General features: G+C 34.8%; 1 protein-coding gene across 6 annotated transcripts in view; it reads right to left on the reverse strand.

Moving 5' to 3' along the window:
• The window catches only part of LRCH2 (leucine rich repeats and calponin homology domain containing 2), a 105,533-nt gene that overhangs the window by 35,376 nt on the left and 57,175 nt on the right, over positions 1 to 12,982 (reverse strand). For 4 of the 6 annotated variants that reach the window (XM_032331233.1, XM_032331232.1, XM_032331238.1 and 1 more), the window contains exons 12-15: positions 12,078 to 12,155; positions 10,458 to 10,523; positions 1,282 to 1,330; positions 1,087 to 1,203 (exon numbers count right to left, since the gene is read on the reverse strand). In XM_032331233.1, the coding sequence (XP_032187124.1) occupies positions 1,087 to 1,203; positions 1,282 to 1,330; positions 10,458 to 10,523; positions 12,078 to 12,155 (310 nt within the window). The remainder of the gene's footprint in view (positions 1 to 1,086; positions 1,204 to 1,281; positions 1,331 to 10,457; positions 10,524 to 12,077; positions 12,156 to 12,982) is intronic. The other 2 variants (XM_032331235.1, XM_032331234.1) reach the window with 1 other exon arrangement.

Below are 12,982 nucleotides of genomic sequence, written 5' to 3' on the forward strand. Positions count from 1 at the left end.
ATTTCTTCACGATCTCTCATATGGACCAGGTAATATGAAGCTCAATAAAAGGATTCAGTAATTAATTACTCATAGAAGTATGAAACTTATCACAGGCTTGCTACAACACCTAACATTATTGTTTTGGTCATATGATACTACTTCAAAATATGTTATATTCCCATATAAGTAAACCGATCAACGTGTACATATAACCGCTTCTACCAAACAGAGAAAAACATGAAATACAATCCTATCCATTAATGATATAAACCTCAAACTACCTATAATTTAGCATAGAACTACATATTTACATAAAATTATTATTATTAAATAAAAAATAGGCTTGGGGAACAGGTGCACAAAAACAACAGAATTTGGTATTCAAGGGGCAGGAAGCTTTCCTGTACTGTTCATCTGAGTCAGGAATTCCAGTAATGGATTCTGACTAGTACTGAAGATTATGCTAATTCCACTGGTTTCTATAAACATAGCAGACTTTAACCACAAATGAATAATATTACAATATTTATAAGAGTATACACAGTAAAATTTCACTAAAACCCTGTTAACTAGAAATTTGGGATGATTCAAATAATCTAAACTTTTAATTTACCTAAGATAAAAGATCATCTTGAGAAATCTACTAAGGTAGCAAGAAGGAAAAATGGGGGAGAAACAATTTCAAGCATTTTTAGAGCCACGTAAGTAGCATTTATTTAGACAGAAACAGTTAAATGCTAATTGCAAATACATGTGAACTATACAGTGAAACAAATCTACTGAAAGACTTTTCTAGCAAGTTCTTTTAAAACATAACTACATATTGCTACAACTAGCAGTACAGCAAACATTCAACTTTCATGTCAAGTATCTGGTAAATCACAATTCATATTGATCTACAGAGTCATTCTTAATTATTCTGAATTACTAAAATTTCATATATTTAACTGGATCATATTATATATACCTATGCATGTGGGAAACCAAGATAAGATAGCACATTTACTACATGTAACTAGAGTTATAGGCTACCTTATTAATTCAAAACTTATAAAACCAAAGCTAATAATTACAAAGTAAATTTTGCAATTTAATAAAAAGTACCTTGAAATATTCTTTTCTAATCTGTTTGCTCCGCCTCCTTTCTTCACTCTGCCAGATTATAGGCTGAGATTCTGGCCACTGCTGTTCATCTATTTGATCCTTCTGATTTTCTAAGGGCTGTAATGAGACAATTTCTTTTAACTAAATAAATGAGACCAAAATATTAGATATAACAGGAATTCATTTTCCTCTTACCTGCCATGTGAGGGGTGATAACGGTGAATTAACTTCATCTGCTGAGACACTACAAAATTAAAGATGCCTTAATGTGGTAAAAAATTTAAACTTACCCTTAGGAATTTATTATGAACAATAAAGAGTTGTCTCTCCCTCTCACTCTCTCTTTTTTTTTTAATACCAGAAATCTAAAAAATTTACCCATGTCTATAGTTTGAACTAGTAACATAAAACTTAAAGTCCAGAACAACATATTTAAGTTCCCAATCACTTCTATTCCTTTAAAAAACTCAAAATTCATTTATTTAATATCATCCCATGCAAAAGACTACTCTAAGGACTTTTTAGAGGCCAAGAGAAATGTAATACCTAGACATACAGTGAAAAAACAGAATGTTTATTACATTAAATCATAAAAAACAAATAAAAATCTAATAATTTTATACAAATTTATTTTGTTTAAATGCCAAAGAGATTAGAGGAGTAATTCCTTTTTGACTATTGAATTACAGATTATGAACCTCTAACCCTTCAGTCTGACACACAGGGGCTATGGCTGAAATTCTTCTCATCTATTTTTGTCAGGAAAAGTAAACTGCACATCTTGTTATTAGGCAAGAAGTTCCTTTGAAAAAAATACACAGACAAAATGCCCACTAGAGCTATTATCATTCAACACTGTTGTAGAACTTCTCTATTGTACAGTAAGAAAGAACATTTAAAAATTAGAAAGAAACAAATTTTCAAAATTTATGGAAAATATGATTATCCAAGGGGGAAAAAAAACCCATTATTATTAAAAGAAGTTTACCAGTTATAAAAAATATACAAAAGTTAATAGCTTTCTCATATATCAATTATAACAAGCTATAAAATATATTAGGGAAAAAATTCATTCATAAAAGGAAGGAAAAGCAAAAATATTGGAACAAACTTAATTTAGACATGCACGAGACCTACAAGAAAAAAAACTACCCATGTTGGGGCACTTGAGTGGCTCAACCAATTAAGCATCCAACTGCTAATTTCAGCTGAGGTCATGATCTCGTGGTTGTGAAATCAAGCCTCAACATTGAGCATGGAGCCTGCGTGGGATTCTCTCTCTCCCTCTGCCACCAACCCTGTTCCCTATTTCCCATTTGTGCTCTCTTTCTCTCTCTCAAAACAAAACAAAACAAAAACTACCAGTGTGTTTAGAAAGGAAATTGAATAACTATAAAGTTCTTAGAAAGACTAAATATTGGGCACATGGGTGGCTCAGTTGCTATGCATCTGCCTTCAGCTGAGGTTATGGTCCCACGGTCCTGGGATGGAGCCCTGTGTGTCAGGCTCCTTGCTCAGCCGAAGGCCTGCTTCTCCTTCTTCCACTTCCCCTACTTGTGTTCCCTCTCTCGCTGTCTCTCTCTGTCAAATAAATAAATAAAATCTTAAAAAAAAAAAAAAGACTCAATTTTATGGGTATAACCATTTCAAATTATTTGGCAGCTGAAATAAAATATAATAAAAAATAGAAAGTATATCTGGGCTTGTATTAGAGACTTGATAAAAGAATTTCAAAGTTAATTTGGAGAAAAGTTAGATAATAAAGGGGATTTCCCTACCAGGAAACTGCATATATTCTATTAAAGTAATTAAATACTATGAGATCCAGAATTTATAGATTTTCATGACAACCTATGATTAAAAAAATTAAATTCACAATTGTCATAGAAATGATAGGCTATGTCGCAAATAGTGTTGAGACAACTGATTAACCAATTATAAAACACACACAGAAAGAAAGAAAAACAGAGGGTGAGGAGGGTAGGGAATGAGAAAAAGAAAGAGAGAGGGTGCAAAAGAGGAAGAAAAAAACTACCTACCTTACCTCATATCAAATACCAAAGTTAATGACTAAAAGATTTAAGTATGAATAAAGATGAAATCACATAAGTATATGAAAAATATGGGCAGTAAGTTTTTAAATGTTGGGACAGGGAGTTATATGAAAGAAACAAACTAAACATTGACAAAACATAACAAAATGCAAGAATTAGACTTTGCGTCTGGCCAAGACAGAGTAACAGTGGTCAGATTTATACCCTGACAGAAAACACTATAAGAGCAGACAAAATATAAAGAATTCTGCTTTCCAGAACACTGAGTATCAGGCAAGAAAAAAAAAAAAAAAGACATTTTATCCCTTACAGATGGGTAACAAACAAGGTGAAACCCCCATAATTGCATCAGGTTGCTGCAGGAAAAGTTTCCAGGCTTCTAACCCAGAGAGGAGAAAACAAAGGTCCAGGGAGCTCCCTGAATTGAGATGAAGCTGGGAGCCAGGATGAAAAAGATGGATGGCATTAACAGGACAAAGTGAGAGAGAAAAAAAGCAAAGCACAGAAAAAGAACTTAAAAGTTCTACAGAAAAATTTTTAATATTTTCAACAGAGTACTGAGCCCTGATCATATGCCTGAGAAAACTACACTAGGCAAAAGAACGAATAGCCAGAAAGACAGAATAACTCTCAGACTTAGAGAGGACTATGAATAAATTAATACCGGTTTCCACCAGCCAGACTGGAAAAGCATGCAGTTCATGGGGCATCAGCTATAGTACTAAGAAAAGTCTTCCTCCAGTAGGGGGCCAAATCTAGTCCTAGACTAAATGCCACACTGATTCCATATAACAAGTTATAAAACCAAATCCCCCAAATATCAAACTGTTGCCAATTAATTTAACCACATCCCAGAACAATGTTCAAGAATATTTATAATGATACTGTAAAATCCAGCACCCAAGAAGGTGAAGTTCACAATGTCCAGCATTCAATCAAAAATTCAATCAGGTAATATTCAGAAGCAAGAAAAAAAGACTAAATATGTTAAGTACAGACACAATAGACATAAAATAGATAAAAATCAAAATTTAAGAGATGAAAAGTACAACAACTGAAATTAAAAATAAACTGGAGGGACGCCTGGGTGGCTCAGTTGGTTAAGCAGCTGCCTTCGGCTCAGGTCATGATCCCAGCGTCCTGGGATCGAGTCCCGCATCAGGCTCCTTGCTCAGCAGGGAGCCTGCTTCTCCCTCTGCCTCTGCCTGCCATTCTGTCTGCCTCTGCTCGCTCTCTCCCGCCCTCTCTCTCTGATAAATAAATAAAATCTTAAAAAAAAAAAAAATAAAAATAAACTGGATAGTGGGGGGCTGGGTGAGCCTGGTGGTAGGTATTAAGGAGGGCACGTATTGCAAGGAGCACTGGGTGTGGTACATAAACAATGAATCCTGGAACACTGAAAAAAAAATAAAATAAAATTACAAAAATATAGAAATACATAAAAATAAACTGGATGGGATTAACTGTAGTTTGGACATTTAAGAGGTGCCTGGCTGGCTCAGTTAGGTACAGCATGAGACGCCTGACCTTGGGGTTGTAAGTTTGAGCCCCATATTAGGTATGGAGATTACTTAAAAATAGAATCCTTTTAAAAAAAAAAAAAAGAATTGATTAGACTTAGTAAAAGAACTATCAAAAATCAAATGTAGAGGGTGCCTAGGCGGCTTAGCCAGTCAAGTGCCTGCTTTCAGCCCAGGTCATGATCCTGGGGTCCTACTTCTCCCTCTCCTGCTTCCCCTGCTTGTGCTCTCTCACTCTCTCTCTGTCAAATAAATAAATAAAAGCTTTAAAAAAGTTAAAAAGAAAAATCAAAGACAGAAAGAAAAATATTGAAGAGGACTGAACAGAACCTCAACAACTGGTGGGAGACTTTAAGTAGCCTAATATAAATATAATTGGGGTTCCAGAAGAATAGGTCAGGTGACAAAAAGGATCTTTGAAGAAATAAGGGCCCCAAATTTACAAATTTCATGAAAACAATAAACCCGCAAATTTCAGAAGCTCAAAGAACTCCAAGCAAAAGAAAAATGAAAAAAACTACATCAAGATACCTCATAATCAAATTACTTAAAAACAAATGATAAAAAAAAAGAAATTGTAAGCAGCAGCTAGAGAAAAAAGACACATTAGATTCTATGAAACAAACATTGACAATAGAATTTTCATAAGAAACAATCTAATCCAGAGGACAGAGGAGAAAATTCTTTAAGGTACTGAAAGAAAACAAAAATGTTAACCTATTATTTTGTATCAGCAAAGATAGCTTTCAAAAATGAAGAAAAAAAAAAAAAAGAAGGCAAAACCAAGACTTTCTCATACAGAAGCTGAAAGGATTCAACAAGAGTGGACCAGTAATAAAAGTAGTCTTAAAGTTTCTCTTTCAGGTAGAAAGAAAACTATACATGGAAATACAGAGCTACTAGAGATAGTTAAGGGAGGAAAGATAAAAGACATTATTCTGATTATTTAAATCTCTTTAAAGAAATAATTGACTCTTTAAAGCAAAATAATAACAATGTATTATGGGGTTTATAACATATATAAGTAAAATATATAGTAACACCACCACAGAGGCCAAAAAGGAAGAAACAGAAGTATACTGTTGTAAAGTTATGCAACGTATGAAATGGCATAATAGCACTTGAATGTAGACTGTGATAAGTTAAACACTATTCTTTTTTGCGGGGGGAGGAGTCAGAAAGAGAGAGAGACAGACAGACAGAGCGCAAGTGCACACAAGCAGGGGGAGCAGCAGGCAGAGGGAGAAGACTCGATCCCAGGACACTGGGATCATGACCTGAGCCAAAGGAAGATGCTTAAATGACTGAGCCACCCAGGCATCCCAGTTAAACACTATACCTTAAACCCTAAAATAATCACTAATGTACAATAACAAAAAATTATAGCTAATAAGGCCATGAAGGAGATAAATGAGAATTTTAAAATAAAATTGAAAAGAGGAAAGATGGCTATAACGACAAAAGCACAAAAGATGGTAGATTTAAATCCATTAATATCAATAATTCCATTAAATATAAACAACATGAACATTGTCATTAAAAGATTCTCAATTAAATGCAAAAGGAAGGTGCTACCATATGCTAAATACAAGAAATCAACTTTCTCCACAAAAACACAGGTAGGTTAAAAATAAAAGGATGGAGAAATATAGATCTATCATGTTAACACTAATCAAAAGAAAGCTGAGATGACTATACAATATCAGAAAAGTAGACTTCAAAGAAAACTATCAGAAATATAAAAAATGTCATTTCAAAATGACAAAGGTAGAAGTTCATTAAGAGGACACTACAGTTCTAAATATTTATGTATTTAATACAGAGGATAAGACTATATGAAGGAAAAATGACAGAACATCAAAGCCAAATCCCCAATTAGTCCTGGAGTTTTCAATAGTCTTCTCTCAATAACTGATAAAACTGACACTGTAGTGTGCCAAGGAAGTGGTGTGGTGGTGAAGACAAACAGTAAACAAAGTAGTATATATTCAGAATGCCAGATGGAAAAAATGTATAAATTTGGAATGTCAGAGGGTATTACGTTCTTGGACAAAAATAAAACAGGGTATCGAAAAAGGATAAAGAAGTGGGGAGGCATCCTCTTTTATTTAAGTTGTCCAGGGAACTCCTTGCTAATGAAGTGAAATTTGAGCAGAAACCTGAAGCCAAGGGAATAAGCCATAAGGCTATCTAGGGGGAAATCATTTCAGGCAGAGGCAAAAAAGCCTTGAGGAAGCAGGAAATGCCTGGTGTATGGAGATGCAACAAGGAGGCCAGTATAGCTAGAGAGGAACTAACCAACCAGGAAGATCCAGGCAAGAAAGAAGACAGGAGGGAGCCAAATAATGTAGAGGTTTCTAAGTCCTTAAAGGACTCTAGTTTTTATCCCGAACGAGACGGGAAGTCATTAGAGAATTATGAAGAGTGACATGATCTGACTTATATTTCAAAAGATAAAAAACTGATGCTTTTTTGAAAAGCAGACTACAGGAAAGCAAGGGCCCGAAACCTGTTCGGAGGCTATTTTAATAACTGAAGTTAAGAGACGGCTAGAGCTGAAATAAGTCAGTCAGAGAAGGACAAATATGTGATTTCACTCGTATGTGGAATTTAATATACAAAACAGATGAACACAGGGGAAGGGAAGAAAAAGTAAAATAGGAGGAAAACAAATAGGGAGGCAAACCATAAGAAACTGTTAACTACAGAGACCTCAAACTGAGGGTTGCTGGAGGGGAGGTGGGTGGGGGATGGGCTAGTAGGGTGATAGGTATTAAGGAGGGCACTTGTGATGAGCACTAGGCGTTGTATGTAAGTGATGAACCCATAAATTCTACTCCTGAAACCAATTTTACACTAAATGTTAAGTAACTTGAATTTAAACAAAAACAAAGAAGGGAAAAAAAAGTAAAACTAATATAAATAAATAATAAAAATTAAATTAAAAAAATTTTTAGAAGACATGGTGAGGGCTAGGGTGGAAGGCGTGGAGGTGGTAAGATGTGATTAGATTTGGGGTATATTTTGAAGGCAGAGTCAAATAATAGCAAATAATAGCAAATCCATTATTTACTAATGGATTAGATATGGCATGTGAAAGAAAGTGACATGTTATGGTTGACTCTGAGGTTTTTGAGCTGAGCAACTATAAGGATGAGTTGACATTTTTTGAAAAGGGAAAAAATAAAGGAAAAACAAATTCAAGAGGTGCAAGGAGGAATTAAGAGTGTGGATTTGAAAAGTTTCGTACGCCGCCTGGGGCTAATAACACATTACATGTTAATAAAAAAATAAAGTAAAATAAAAAGTTTCATATGCCTATTATACATCCAAGTGGGAGTGTTGAGTAGGCAACAGGTTATACAACTCTGTGGTGTATGTATATAAACATACACACATACATGTGCAAATTATTTATGCACACAGATAGAAAAAGGCTCTGAAGGGGAAAACACCAAAATACTATGACTTGTCATCTCTGGAGAGTGGGAAAATAGGTGATATTTATTTATTTATTTGTGTTTGCTAAGTTTTGTAATTTTGCAACAATAAAGCTACATTAATTCTTTTTTTAAAGAGGTTTTATTTATTTATTTGACATAGAGACCACAAGTAGGCAGAGAAGCAGGCAGAGAGTGAGAGGGGGGAAGCAGGCTCCCCACTGAGCAGAGACCGCCCCCCCCAATGCAGGGCTCGATCCCAGGACCCTGAGATCATGTCCCAAGACAAAGGCAGAGGCTTAACCCACTGAGCTACCCAGGCACACCAAAGCTACATTAATTCTTATCAGAAAACTTTTTTTAAATTTTGTTTTTAAAGAAAAAGTTGAGTGATGGTTTTGAAAATGAGAAATGTAGAACTAATAGTTATATGAAAGAGAGGTCAGGATTAGGTATCACACTTTTGAGATTTGGGCAATTGGGTCCTTCTCAAGAGAATATTAGGAATCTGGGGAGAGAAATTAAGATGGGAATGAAAAGAAGTGAGGAGCAAAGTAATCACACAAACTTTAAGGAGAACAAACATATAAGATAACAGAATCAGTACTCAAAAAGGGAGGGAGTGGGTTAAATCCAATTAATGAAATTTGAGTAGAGGAACGTTTCTAGACTTGAGTATAAAAAGTCATCTTTATGTTTGAACTGAATTCTGAAAGCCTAAGTGAAAAAAAGAAAGGGCAATTCCAGTAGAGAAACCAGGATATAGAACAGATGTGAAATCATGATAGATAAGGAGAAAAATTACTGTTCCTAACAGCAAAACGTGCCAGTGGAAGAGTGCATGATAAGGTTTAAGGTAAGCAGAAACTCACTTCAATCTTACAGGTTCACTTAGGCATTTTCAGCTTTATCCTGAAAGTGATAACCAGTAGAAGATAATAAATGACAGTCACAGACGGTTTTGGAACCAACACTTACATCGATGCAGAAGACAAACTTAAACGTAAGCAAAAGTGAAGAATGGAGATATGTCTGGGGACTGTTGTGGTAATCCAGGAGGAAAAGGATGGAGCCTAAACCAACATGGCAGTGCTAGGAATGAAGAAGTTGGGAGAGATGGAAGTAATGTTAAGACGCTATCATTTTCAGGGCACCCAGGTGGCTTAGTCGGTTAAGCGTCTGCCTTCAGCTCAGGTCATGATCTCAGGCTCCTGGGATGGAGCCTCGCATCTGGGTTCTCTGCTCAGCAGGAAGTCTTCTTCTCCCTCTCGCCCTCCCTCTGTGCGTGTTCTCTCAAATAAATAAAATCTTCAAAAAATTTAAAAAAACAATAAAAAATAGAAAAGAAGCTATAATTCTCTGTGATTGACTTAACTGGGAGGGATGCACGAGAAGTTTCCGATAATTTCAAAGTTGCTGACTTTGGTGACTGAGTAATGGTACATTCACACTCAGGCAAACTATACAGAAGAAATAAATTTGGGAAAAAATAAGTTCAGTTTAGACTATGAGGTATCCAGGAAAAGATATCAGTGGGATGTGTGAATCTCAAGAAAGCAAAATGTTCCTGTTACCATATGTTAAGACTTGAGGTTCTGCAACCAGACAACCTGGGCTTGAATCTTCACTGTGGCACTTACTAGCTGTGTGACCTTGAGCAAATTATGGTAATTTCTGAGCCTCGGTTATCTCCCTTACAAAATGAGCTAAGAAGAGTAACAACTTCATAGAGTTATTATGAGGATTAAATGAGATAAGACATCTAACCCACTCAAAACAGTTTGCATACAAGTATTCAAGAAATGTTACTTGTCTCTGTGTATACTTCTATACGAACCCTACACCCAGCCTTGGACGTTTACCCTCCTACAGGAATGACCCAGGAATTTAACCTAATACAAACTTTCAAACTGCCAACAAAATAAATAGAAACTTTCAAGGTCTTCTGGTTCTCTGGAATTCACATATATTAACTTGGATCCTGAATTCATAAGGAAGAATTTAGTAAAACCCAATTGAAACGAAATAAAAAAGTGAATAACAAGTGAATAACAGAGAACAAATACAACGACGAAGAAACACATTAATCCCAGCAGTAATGAGTTAGTAAATAAATGCTTCTATCATTACAACGAAATACAGGTATGAGTAGAAAAAGATATCAAATCAGCATTTTTTGTTTATATCAAAAGTACATTGAACTGGTGGCTAGGACACAGTTTGTCATTAAATTATCTAGTTAGTTATATTAAATCTGTATCATTTACTCAATTAAAGCCCACATATAGGAATATCACTATTAGAGAATCAAGTCTCATTAAAAACTACTAAATATAAGGACTAAGATATTTTTATACCTCTTTTCGCATTCCATAGTTTGTTTTGGCTTGTTTCTTGGGACAGAAGTTGAATGATTAAGAATCCTAGAAGTAAATCAATATATTAATTCCAAAATACATTAAGGAGAAAAACATTTACACATGATATAAAAGATCTGCATAATAAACTGCATCTGGTCCCCGAAGATCTCCGCTAGAAAACAATGTTTATATATTATTTAGAGCTAATGTCCATGGCTATTATGAAGGAATGAAGCTCACCAACTCCTCCACACATCCTCTTTTATAAACCTTTTCTCGAGGCCTGGATATCTTCTAACCATACTATTGCCCTCTGTCCATCTAACTTTTGGCTGACACAGAAAATAAAGAGATGCAGATTGTTCAGGTGCCATGATGACTGATTTCATTTCCCCAGCACAGCAAATGACATGAGTTATGTTGATGGAACAGATGACCATTTTGCCAAAAGCCAAATAACAAGCCTTCATTCTAAATGTAAAGCCATGTTAAGGTTCAATTCCTTAAAAAGTTTATCAAACTTTTAATACCCAAATGAAATGCTATTTGTAGAAAACAAAAAGAAAAAGAATGATAAACCATCATGAGAGAACTCTTGTCCATATTTTTATAGAATTCTAAGTATTAATCTGAAAGTCAAAAGTTGAATTAATAACTTTCTTTCACATAACTCATTAAAATATTTAAGAGTTCTTAATATTAACTCTAGATTTAAATATAACTTCTTAATTTTAAAGTTTATTCTTATAAGGAATAAAATATGTCTTTTATTCAAAAAACTTTAGATGTCAACTATCAAAACACGGAGGAGAAAACAGTTTAAAATTAAAACTACATATTTACCACTAAAAGATATTTTAAGCTCAAGTTCGTAATTTCAGAAAGATGGTTAACCTAAAGAAACCAATTTCCATTAGCCCGGTTTCCTCACTAGCTTGGATGGATTAAAGCCTCCCTAGGAAGAAATCACAGTGAGGAGCCAAGGGCAAGTATCACAGGCAAAGCAGTGTAGCTTTGTACCAACAATTTTGAGATTGACAACACCTTTATTCTTCTTACTATGGACATATACTAAAATTGCACGTAATCCTGAAATGCAAAAGAACTAAGGTAAAAAAAAAATATATATCTAGGACTGTTAGGAAGAAATACATCCTTGAAGAGTGATTTTTAAAAAGGAGATGTAACAGTAAGAACTGTCCTGAGGGGTGAATGTCAGAATTATTGACAGGGGGAGGTGAGGGATCAAACTACAATGCCCTCAGTATGGTAAATTCTAAATTCTCCTCAAGCAACACTTATTAGCATTGTGATTACTGATGTGTATAAATCATATTGGAGAAGAAAAACAAAATTGGGATCCATTTACCTATAAAATGTATTTTATACACTTGAGAATTCCCCTATGTAAACATTTGTTTGTACATGGGTATTTAATGTTTTATTCGTGATACTCAAAGTCAAAATAAACACCTACATTATCTAAATATCTATTCTAGATTATTAGCACATTTCCCTAACCCCGTTACTAGTACTGTATTTTAAGTAAATGACTATAAAATTCGGCTGCACCAACCTGGCCCCTTAATACTTAAGGCTTCCATAAACTCTAGATACCTTGATGCATGTCCTGCGTTTCTGGTCCTCTGGAAGAATTTTTCACTGAATGATGCTCTATAACACAAAGGCCTCCATCTGTATTCACATTTCCCGTACATCAACCAAATCAAAAGATGGGAGAAATAAGATGTTTTGGGAGAGGACAGGGAAGTCATTAGTAAAGCAAGCAGAAAAGAAAGAATGGACAGATTTTAAGGGTTGAGAGAACGACCTAATTAGTTATAACAACCTAGAGGTTAACATGATGCCCCTCAAACTGAAACACTCATATATATGGTAAGAAAAAAAAAATCACATGAAATAGGGTATGTATATAATTTCTATCATTCTAAACCAGAATAATAAACTTCTCAAAATGTGATTTTCCTTTCCATGATCCTTAATTATACTTCAATATAACTTTTCAGAATTACTTTTTTATTTAGCCATATTACAGAGTACTAAGAAGCACATCTTTCCACAATAAGTGAAAACTCTCAGGACACACTTAACAGCAAATAAAATCCTTATTAAAAAGAAAGACATAATAGAAAATACTATACAAGTTAGCAGGAATGAAAATGCAATGGGAACCAGTCAACTGAAGTTATTCATTGCAAAAGCCCATATATATTGTAATCCTCTCTTTATGATGATAACCACGCAAATTTTAAGAAGCCAGATAAACATCAACTTATTCAGCCACATAAGAATATCTGTATAAGAAAATAAATGGGGCGCTGCCTTCAGCTCAGGTCATGATCCCAGGGTCCTGGGATAGAGGCCCACATCGGGCTCCCTGCTCAGCAGGAAGCCTGCTTCTCCCTCTCCTGCTCTCCCTGCTTGTGTTCCCTCTCTCGCTGTCTATCTCTGTCAAATAAATAAATAATATCTTAAAATAAAAGAAAGAAAGAAAGAAAATG

This window comes from Mustela erminea, chromosome X, assembly GCF_009829155.1.
Source record: "Mustela erminea isolate mMusErm1 chromosome X, mMusErm1.Pri, whole genome shotgun sequence".
Classification (NCBI taxonomy): Eukaryota; Metazoa; Chordata; class Mammalia; order Carnivora; family Mustelidae; genus Mustela; species Mustela erminea.